Raw genomic sequence first — 10,847 nt, 5'->3', positions numbered from 1 at the left:
GCCTTAGCAAAATGATTAGAGTGTGCATAAGTAATTTCCATCAACTGATTTCAGGCAGTCTTTACTTGGGTTTAAAACAGTGCTCCATGCATTTACAATAAGTTATTACAGAACTACAGGTCAAGAATGTACACACAAAAGCTAAACCCAACTTACTATCTCGATGCAGATCTTCCTGGTCTCCCAGGGCTGGGCAGTAATTAGTACCTTATGGGTTTTGACCCATGGCCCAAAGAAGGCAGCCACTGTTGGTTACAGTTGGATTGCTGCAACACAGTGGAGGTAGCAAAGAATTTAAGATCTTTATGGGCTGTATGACAGCCCAGAAATTAAGACAATGGGGGATGAAGGCTGTAAACACTAGGGAAGGGATTAGATGGTACTTCCTTTTTATCTTTTCCTTTACAATGTTCCCATAAGTTAATACTTGAAAAAAAAATTTTTTAAGGTATTCAAAGGATTCTAAAAGGAAAGGAAGTGGTTAGCTCATGCCAGTGAAAAATAAAAACAAAAATCCCTCTTTTGGTCATATCAGGATGGAAGAGCACATTGAAGGATGTACATTTATGTAAATGCTCCAGATTAAGCAGTGTTGTTCTTGCCAGCCAGAAATTTTTTTTTTTCTCTCTCTCTTTTTTTTTTTGGTACCAGGGATTGAACCCAGGGGCATTTACCCACTGAGCCAAATTCCCATCCCTTTTTATTTTTTGAGACAAGTTCTTGCTAACTTGTTGAGGCTGGCCTTGAACTTGTGATCCTCCTGCCTCAGCCTCCCAAGCCACGGGGAGGCGCATGCCACCATACCAAGTGCCAATCAGAAATTCTTTAGAATATAACTGTAGAGAACATGGCAGTTGATGAATCTTAGGCCAAATGATTCCCACCGGGGGCAATAACTGACTTTATAGGACCTGACCATAACACACACAGGAAAAGACTAGTTAAGAGGTTGCTGCCAGCTCCAGCTTACTGTGAAGATGGGAGGACACTTCACATGGGCCATCCCTGAAAAGAGGGTTTGTTTTAGTTCAAGCTGTAAGGGGAATGACTGCAGTTCCCTCATGGGTAGTGTGCTGTGAAGCCCATTGCACCCACTCCTCTGCCTCCCACACACCTGAGAAGTTCACAGACTCTGCTGACAAGTGCTGTTTGGTCCCACACTGCTATGCTACGCGACTGCAGGACAATGCCATCCACTCCACAGTTCTCTCAGCGCCTTGTCCCAAGGTAGTTGGTGGAAAGCAGGACCACGTTGTGCAGCAAGAGGGACAGCTCAGCTTCTGGAAATACCATCAACGTTAGTGGTTTGGCTAGAGGACTACCTACCTTCTTGCCTCAGTTTATAGGACTTGAAACTGGAGGCAGGAAGCCAAGAAAGGGGAATCAGAGGTGATGGTTCTCAAAGTTCCCTTGCTTCATTCCAGACCCTGTACAAATGCTTTCCTTCGCTTCCACTATATATTCATGTTAACTCATCCTCTATGTCTTGATTCAAGTGATGACAGTAGAAAATTCAGAAGTGGCAATGGTACTCAGCACTACTGTTACCTTGGGATTCTCCTGGTAGAAATGGACGCTCTAGGGCATTTCTCAGCTTCAAGATTAGTATACCTACCCTGACATGCAAAGGCCTAGAAAACATCAAAACCTGTGCAAAAGTTCTGAACAGAAGACTGATACGCCTGATACTCGCCCTCAGATACTTTCTGTTTAGCTAGTAGAATACTTTTCTATTGTTTTCAATTCAATGCCTTTAGATCAGTGCTTCTTAACTGGGACAACTCTGCCCCTTTCTGCTGGACCCCCAACCCCAGAAACATTTGGCAATGTCTGGAGATATTTTTGGTTGTCACAACTGGTGACAAAGGGTACTACTGGCATCTACTGGGCAAAGGTCAGCAATATTGGTAAACATCCTTTAATGCACATAGACCCCTTCAAAAATCAATAGTGCCAAGGCTGATAAATTCTGCTTCAGATTAGCATGCACTCCCTCTTGTCCTACCACTCCCTCTCATCAGTCTAGTTACCTGCCTAAGCATGCAGTAGGCATGTGAGTTTCTGCCCTTTCAATTAGATATAAATGTTAGATAAAGATCTTAAGATTATTTAATAATTAAATCCAAAATTATCTCAGAATTAAATACAAAAATGACTTGGATTTCAATGGTATAAGCATGGAAGCTGTTTTACCTTTCAAGCTGCAGGAAATTTGTAGCCATTCTCCCAGCCAAGTTCGACACCTGTCTTCTGCAATATGGGTAGAATTCAGGCCACGAAGATAACAAGCCTATTCCACTCAGAAGAGAAATCATCCTTAATAATCACACAGTGAGTATGCCAAGGAAATGAAATCCACAAATAATCCTAAATCTGGGGTTGGGGTTGTGGCTCAGTGGTAGAGCACTCGCTTAGCACGTGCGAGGCTCTGGGTTCGATCCTCAGCACCACATAAAAATAAATAAAGGTATTGTGTCCAACTACAACTAAAAAATAAATATTTTTAAAAATATTAATAATAATCCTAAATCTTCTTTAAATAAGTAACATCCTCATTCCATAAGAGACCTTTCACCATGACAGATTGAACTAGTGATAGAGGACAAGCAAAGAGGCCGATTCTGTAGTATGGATTTGAAATGTCTTGCAAAGGCCCATCTATTAAAGGCTTAGTTCCCTATTTGGTGCTAAGGGGAGGTGGTGAAACTTCAAAAAGTAGGGCCTACTGGCATTGTGGGACACTACCCCCTTCCTCTTCCTACCTCTCTTTCAATTCCACGAGATGAGCAGCTTTGCTCCACTATCCACTCCTAGCCCTGATGTGCAGCCTCACCACAGGCCCAAAAGCAATGGGGCCAACTAAGTGTGGACTGAAACCTCCCAAACCATGAGCCAAAAAAAACCCTTCCTCTTTTTTAAACTAGTTATTTCAGGTATATTTCAGTAACAGAAAAGTGATTAACTATAATCTAAAACAGAAGGTCTAAAGTATAGTGTCTTTGGTGTTTGAAGAACCAGAAGTACAACTACTATGGGTGGTTCCTTCCTAATAGCTATGTATATTGAGAAAAATGACACAGAAATAAGGTGAGAGAATAAAGATTTAGCAAGACAAGGAGTCCTTGTAAGCTTCCAGCCTTCTACGGGATATTGCTTGATGTTGCAATCAAGCCCTTACCGATTTTACTTCCTGAGCAGTCAGCTGGCCTATCCCCAGCTTTGCCAAAGCCCTGTCCAGCTGGTGAATAACAGTGGTATGAGTCTTCAAACGATGCCTCAAAAAGGGAGGAGGCAGGTGAGGTGTGAGAAGCATGGCCCGGCTCAAGGCTTTCTGTGATACGGCAGGATAGGAGGAGAAAATCAAATAGTATCACTCAAAAACCTGAAATAACATGAGGCTGGGGGAAAAAAGAAGTCTTTAAAGTGCTTACCATCTGCAAAGTCTGGAGCTGGTTCATGCCCAGAGGATGGTTACAGAAACATTCTCTGAGAGCCAGGATTTCATGTACGGCTGGGTGGGTACCATTCTGTATCTTGGGAGAGGTAAGATTGGGAGATGTTAAGAGGGTCCTGAGTATCGCCCATACCTAATTTTAGTGTACACTGGCTCTAACAAAACTCCTAGTTTGCAGGAAGGGTTAATTGGAAGAATACCTTGGTGCACAGGTCTGTCAGATGCCACCGAAGTCCTGGATCAGAAATGAGAGGAATGACCCTCTCTAAATTACTAAGGATTTCTGAGTGGGACTGCTTCCGGAGACCATGATAGATATCTAAGAAATCAGTTTGTTGTTTTGGGGTCCAGAAATGTTTAATCAGTAGTTGCCTTGGAAATAGGTACCTGAAAAGAAAAAGAATCACAAAGTTACTTGCTGACACTAACATCTTTCAAAGAAAGCTAAGAAAGCATTTGGCAGACATGGATGCTAGCAAGAAGAGTGGAGACACTATCTACCTCAATGTTCTTAAGTGAGTCTCAAGCTCAAAGTTTAAAGATATACTGAAGCACAATTTCAAGCAACATTACTGAAATATGATATGAAAGGAAGCAGTAGTAGAATAGCCCAGCATGCAGCAATCAGATAAAATGACTCCTTTTGAACTAAACATGTAACAAACATGTTTTGGACAGAGTTGTAGACAGAGCTGGACACTGTATATAATGTTGACAACCTACTAATTACATGGAAAAAGGTAATAAATTTATGGATAAGTTCACTTTTCCACATGTGTGGTAGATTTATTTATTTATTTAAAATTTTATTTATTTGTTTATTTTGCAGTAGTAGGGATCAAACCTAGGAGTGTCCTATCTCTGAGTTACAGCCCCAGCCCTTTTTAAAATTTTATTTTGAGGCAGGATCTCACTAACTTGCTGAGGCTGGCCTTGAACTTGCTATCCTCCTGCCTCAGCAGCTAGAATCACTGGGATTACAGATGTGTGGCACCATGTCCAGCTGTGTGGTAGTTTTAAAACATAGCCACAAATTCTCTGGCATTTCTCTATGGAGAAGTAAAGTTTATGTCGCCTTTGTTCAATCTGGATAACTGATTCAGCCAACAAAATAGAGCAAGAGTCTATGAACTCCAAGACCAGGTTATTAAAGGTCGTCATGCAACCACAGAGTATGGTGGTGCACACCTATAATCCCAGCAGCTCGGGAAGCTGAGCCAGGAGGATACTGAGTTCAAAGCCTGACTCAGCAACTTAGTGAGGCCCTAAGCAACTTAGCAAGACCACATCTCAAAATAAAAAATAAAAAGGGCTGAAGATATGGCTCGATGGTTAAACACTACTGGGTTCAATCCCTAGTACCCCTTCCCCACACATTAAAAAAAGAATAACCCTGGATCCTCCAAACTAGTACATTCAGTAGCTAAAAATCACTGAGTAGATGATGTCAACACCACATGCATGGGAAAAGTCAATCACCTACCTGAGTCCTTCCCAAATTCTTGACCCACAAAATCATGAAAATGGGGTGGTTTTAAGCTATTAAGCTCTGAGGTTGTTTACTATTCAGAAACAGGTAATTAGAACAACACGAAAGGTAACAGTTTAGAAGTATCGTCTTAGGATACAAAGTAATAAAGAATGATATCGGAATATGAAATGCATTATTTTCCTGAAGAAAAAAAATTTGCCCAGTTTACATGCTTCTCAGGGAGTGGGATGCTGTTCTTAGGGATAATGGAGAAGATCATGATCTTACTTCACATGATGAAAGGCAGCTAAGTCACCTATACCTACCACTGTGATGCATCCTGATAACCAATGTATTACTAAGTGACTTTTAAGAACCCTGGGATAATGAGAAGATTGGAGCAGAAAGCTGGATAACCTCTGCCTAATTTCTGAAATGAAGTTCTTCCTAAAATAATTTTTAATTAAAAAAATCTATATATCTTCAAGATGCTGGGGATATACAAGCATGTACTCACATTAGCAAGAAGACCAGGTAGTTGGCAAAGGGTGGAATGGAAATGATACCTAGGAAAAGACACTTGGCGATGTCTCGGCGGAACTAGACAGAAATAAACAGATGTAGTTTTAACCCAAGTAAGTTTTTAATATAATGGACAATCCCTTCCATCCTTTTGTGCAGTAAACTTCTATTACAGCCCAGTAGAATTACCAAGTTTATTTCTATCTACTTCTAGATGGTAAATTCCTTGAGCACAAAGCCTCTAATTTGTTCACTTCTGCTTACCAAATAATATCTAGTACATTCTATCAAATCCCTCAATGAATGTTTCCTGATCTGCATAATGGGTCCTAGGTTCTTACTCTTCAACACTGCCCATCAAGTTACTACTTATACTTTCCTGCTTCCCTATGGATCCTTGAAGATTCTCATATATTTAGAAACAAGCTGGATTTTATTGCCTACAAACTTTATTCAAAAGTGTGACAGACACTCTATGGAGCTCTGTTAAGGAGAGCTGTAATTCTGAAAGAACCCAATTCTGGTGAAACATCAGATATACTCATTGAGTTGAATACTTGATTTCACAGCAAAGGGGAGAGGCTTGATCAGTGGTGAACAAGGAAAGAAAAAAAATACTTGAGATCTTGGTTAATTGTAATTACCTCACCATGAATTTCTGGGTATCTGCCCTTAGCCCATACCTGTCTCAAATGTTCCATCTCCCGGTATGAAAGTTGATGAAACTTTATATTGTGCTTCCACATATTTGTCTTTATTCTTCTAGCCTTTTTGGCATCAGCCCATAACATCTGTAATCCTGCCTCATTAAAGTAGAGGACAAAGTGTGATGTTATCCAAGACTGAATCTTCCACCAGTTCCCCCTCTACTTTCATTCACACATGCACATACAATTGCCCACCCAACACTACTCTATATAAAAGCTTTAAACTAGGTAACTTGAAACTCTTTCGAGGCCAACCCATCCTTTTTCTACCAGCACACCACCTCTCATCCAGCTAAGTTGGTTGGGTTAATGTAATCTGCTATGGAATGCTCTCCCTCTTTAGGTTCATTACTTGCTCCTTTTTAAAAATCTAGCTCAGTTATCTCAGGAAGTCTTCCTCAATTAACCCTATGTATTCCCTGCCAGTTATTAACTTATCTCCTTTCTGGAACACTTTTTTTTAAATATTTTATTATTTTTTAGTTGTAGTTGGACCCAATACCTCTATTTCATTTATTTATTTTTATGTGGTGCTGAGGATCGAACCCAGGGCCCCACACATGCGAGGCGAGCACTCTAACGCTGAGCCACAACCCCAGCCCCTCTGGAACACTTTTATAAGTTATGTAATTCAACATATTTCTATGACTGCATTTTACATCTTTAATCTATGAAAATTCTTACATTTATATATGACTAGTTTTTTTTAAATGGTTTCATATTTACAAATGAAATGATATCTCTATTAGCTACAAAATAATATAGAAGGCAGTAAGAGCCAATCTTATTACCAACTACTAACCAAGCCATGAGTAGGTAATTGCCGAAGTGAGGTTGAGTACAGGGAAGTTAATTATATTATTCTCTCTACTTCTGAGTATGTCATAAGATTTCCATAATAGAAGGTTTTAAAACAAATTAAAATACTCTCAGACTCTTTTTTTCAATCAGACAAGGCAGCCATTTTTATCTCCACTTTATAGTTAAGAATAGGTTGTTTTTCTCTTTTTTTCCCCCCAGTACTGGGGAATTGAAACCAGGGCCTTGAACATGGTAGGCAAGCTAAGCTATATTCCCAACCTTTTTTACAATTTTATATTGAGACAGGGTCTCTCTAAATTGCTGAAGTTGGCCTTTGAACTTGCAATCCTCATGCCTCAGTCTCCCAAGTAGCTGGAATTATAGGTGTGTACCATCACACCCAGCTAATGATAGGTGATTTTTCAGGTCTGTGAAGCTGCAATAATTATGATAATATTCAGTTCTAACAATGTGGTAGTTTATAATTGGTATTATGATAAAAGTACAGAGTATAATATTAATAGCTAATACTCACTGGGCACTTTCTAGAGATTAAGAACTGTTCTAAGTACTTTATATGTGTTGATTTAGTTAATCTTCACAACTATATGGGCAATAAGTAGGTCCTATTATTCTCATTTTATAGGTAAGAAGGGACAGAGAAGTTGAATCACTAGTCTATCACTAGTCTACTCTTATGGCCAGTAAGTGACAAGGGATTTAAGTAAGGCAATCTGGCTCAAGATTGGACTTTTGAATATATATATATATATATATATATATATATATATCCCAGGTTGGACTTGAACTTGCAATCCTACCTCGGCCTCCTGAGTCACTGAGATTACACGCATAAGCCCGTGTACTCGGCATACACACACACATAAACAAACACATATATATGAAATTATATACATATGCATACACATACATATGTATATATATGCATATATGCATACATATAATTTCTTAGTAACTAGCATTAAAAAAATCAGCCAAGCACAGTGATGAATGTCTAGATCCAAGTTCAAGGTGAGTTTCAACAATTTAGCAAGACCTCCCCGCCCAGCAACTAGTAAGACCCTGTCTCAAAATACAAAGTAAAAAGGACTAGGGATGTAGCTCAGTAGTAAAATACCCCTGGGTTCAATCCCTAGTACCACCAAAAAAAAAAGTATAGGCTGGCTATGGTAATCCCAGCTCCTGGGGAGGCTGAAGCTAGAGGATCACAAATTCAAGCCCAGTCAGGTCAACACAGCAAGACTGCATCTCAAAAATACTAAATAAATAAATAAAGGGGGAAAAAAGATGAAATCAAGTATACACAGTGCCTTTTCTAGGCAACATGCTACCTATAGATTTGTAACAAGCATTAGATCACAATTTCTTTTTTCTTTTCTTTCATACTTTTGCAATATGAATATGAAAGAAATTTGGGGATCAAACCAAGAAGAGCTCTATCACTGAATTACATCCTCAGCCCTTTTTATTTTGAGATAGGGCCTTGCTAAATTTCCCAGGCTGGCCTTGAGCTTGTGATACTCCTACCTCAGCCTCCCCAGTAGCGGGATTACAGGCATCTGATACCATGCCCAGCTAGGCCACATTTTCTTTGGGCCATGACAAGGGATAAATCATAGGGCAAGTCTGTACAGCCATAAATCCCTGTCCTTATGCGAGACACGGAATTTCTACTATAGCAAAAACTGTGGTTAAGAAAAGCACAAGAATATACTTTAAATTCTCCTGCCTCCTGTGTTGTCAGAGGTTGTCTCTCAAAACATCTTTCTAGAAACATTCTTTTTTAAAATATTTTTTAAGTTATAGTTGGACACATATATTTATTTATTTTTATGTGGTGCTGAGGATTGACCCAGCGCCTGGCACACACTAGGAGAGTGCTCTACCACTGAGCCAAAACCCTAACCCCTCTAGAAATATTCTTAAGAAGTGCTAATTTATAAGAATTAGTTTAATGTTCAAACATTTATGAAACAGAAGACATCCTGGCTCACACCCCCTTAGCAGAACTTGTAAATGATTTTACTTACTCCAACTCTCTGACATTGCCCAAGAGCTGATTCGGTTATTTCTATTTTAGCTTTGTTTTTACCTTTCATGAAGATTGTGTACAGGATATAGAAGCGGGGGAAATGACGATTCAAGAAACGATGGTATTTCCCATTAATCGCTTTTGTCTTGGTCACAACATAAGAGATCAAACTCTTCACATCTGCCTTTGGAGAAAGGTGAAGCTTTGACGACCTACAAGGAAGATCAAAGAGACTATCTGGGAACCAGTCCTAGAAACCCCTCACACCTGGGATTCCTAATGTAAAATACAAGTCTCAGAGAATGTATGTCAAGACTTGAAACCTGAAGTTCAAGAAACTTGATCTTGGGGTCTAGGAGAGAGAAGCAATCAGATTGAGAAGGACACATCAGGCAGAAGTCAAGCGGGAAGAGAAGTCTGGAAGTGGTATGAGCCTGGGGACAGAGTGCAGGGCTATGGGGCAATCTGAACTGCAAGCTAAGGACAGAGCGAGGGTGGATGGAGATAGCGGCGGTAAAACCTAAGCCAAAAAAGAGAGGCTGAAAGATGAGCCCGGGTTGTGGGGATCAACCAATATGAAACACTGAGAGTCGAGAGGGTCAGAAATCAGGTCCCTGGCAGGGATCGGAGTTCGAATCGTGCAAAGAAGAATAAAAATCACGGGGCCAAGGAGTAGAACCCTGAGAATAAGAAAGCAAGTTTGAGCCGCTGGAAAGGCCTAGACGTCAAAAGTGCTTTTCTCTCTCCAGATCCCTCACCAAGGGGCTCCCCAAGCAAAGCCAGAGCGACCAAGTTGCAGTCTCCGAGTGACAAAGGGTCCAGGGGTGACGACCGAACCCCAAAGCGCAGTCCGTGCCCAGCACACCCTGGACAGCGCCATTTTCACAGCGAGGGAGGGGGGAAAGAGAGGAGGTCGACTCCAAGTCAAAGTTCACTACCCGTTACGCATGCGCCTTTCCTGAATGCTGATTGGTAGCCGCAGCCTGCTTGGCTCCCGCACGTGTGTGTCTGAGGAAGGTCTCAAAAAGCAAGAGCGGAAGGAGGAGCCAGGATTGGACAAGCAGTCTTCTCTGGTGTAGTGACGCCGGAAACCGTCTCTCCCCGAGGGAGCAAGGGCTGCTGCTTCTGGAGGGGTTTGCGATCCAGAGGTCGCCGTCTCCTTGAGGGCCCTGGTGCCCTCTGCAATTCCCTAGAGCCTTAGGGGTTCCCCGCGCTGCCCTTGACCTCCGCTCGGGGCGACGGGGCCTTGATCGTTAGGTGTCAGAAGTCAGTTTGGCATTGCCGGGGAACTCGGCGCCTCCTGGGTGTGAGAGGACCCGCGGCGCCCTCTCCTGGTGGCGGCCTAATAGGCCGTAACTGTCCACTTGCAGTCGTTCAGGGCACTTGTTTTTTTTTTTTTTTTTAAGTATTTCCAGAACTAGGTTCGTGGAAAATTGTCATTCGTTATGTGTGTACAGCAGAAGTCCAAGCTCGATCTCAAATGTTACTTCTCTGAAAGGCTTTCTCTGACAACCCTCTTTGAAATAGTGCCCACAAAAAGGATACATACACTCCTATCACTCTTTAGTCTTTATTTGTAGCACGTATTACCTATGTTGTTTATATATTTATTAACCTCGTTTCATCAGCTCTGTGAACCTGAACTGTGATTTATCCCTTGGCATGGCCCAAAAGAAAAAGTGGTCCACCAGGGCATAGTAACGCATTCTAATCCCAGCTACTTGGGAGGTCGAAGGGAGACCCATTTGTCCTGTTCGCTGCTGCACCTTCAACATTAAATGACATATTTGGTATTTATAGTATATGCCAAGTACATATTTTAGAATAAATTAATACTTG

General features: G+C 41.1%; 1 protein-coding gene across 4 annotated transcripts; it reads right to left on the bottom strand.

The window, feature by feature from the left end:
• Positions 1-34: 34 nt before the first annotated feature.
• Positions 35-9,925, bottom strand: Letmd1 (LETM1 domain containing 1). Of its 4 annotated transcripts, none has more exons than XM_046436335.2 (9): positions 9,767-9,924; positions 9,069-9,220; positions 6,131-6,246; positions 5,443-5,525; positions 3,655-3,841; positions 3,432-3,533; positions 3,179-3,331; positions 2,194-2,290; positions 35-1,280 (listed from the first exon to the last, which is right to left on the bottom strand). In XM_046436335.2, the coding sequence occupies exons 1-9, from the start codon at positions 9,886-9,888 to the stop codon at positions 1,210-1,212; spliced, it is 1,083 nt and encodes a 360-aa protein (XP_046292291.1). In that variant the 5' UTR covers positions 9,889-9,924; the 3' UTR covers positions 35-1,209. The 4 variants fall into 4 exon arrangements, with proteins under 4 accessions (XP_046292291.1, XP_046292293.1, XP_046292294.1 ...); XM_046436337.2 differs by having other exon boundaries at positions 2,194-2,250; XM_046436338.2 differs by lacking the exon at positions 9,767-9,924 and having other exon boundaries at positions 6,131-6,250; positions 9,069-9,207.
• Between the last annotated feature and the right edge of the window lie 922 nt (positions 9,926-10,847).

The sequence above is a fragment of the Marmota monax genome, unplaced genomic scaffold, assembly GCF_021218885.2.
Source record: "Marmota monax isolate L192 unplaced genomic scaffold, Marmota_monax_Labrador192_F-V1.1 WCK01_AAM20220418_F8-fsc00012, whole genome shotgun sequence".
Lineage (NCBI taxonomy): Eukaryota > Metazoa > Chordata > Mammalia > Rodentia > Sciuridae > Marmota > Marmota monax.
Note: the sequence above shows the minus strand (reverse complement) of the source record. Positions and strands in the feature narration are given on the sequence as shown.

Coding starts and splice junctions, on each gene's coding strand:
- Letmd1 (XM_046436335.2), bottom strand. CDS start 9,888: ATGGCGCTGTCCAGGGTGTGCTGGGCACGGACTGCGCTTTGGGGTTCG. Junction 5,526..6,130: donor AGATGGAACATTTGAGACAG/GTATGGGCTAAG, acceptor ATTTCTGTCTAG/TTCCGCCGAGACATCGCCAA. Junction 2,291..3,178: donor CTGCTCAGGAAGTAAAATCG/GTAAGGGCTTGA, acceptor TGAGTGGAATAG/GCTTGTTATCTTCGTGGCCT.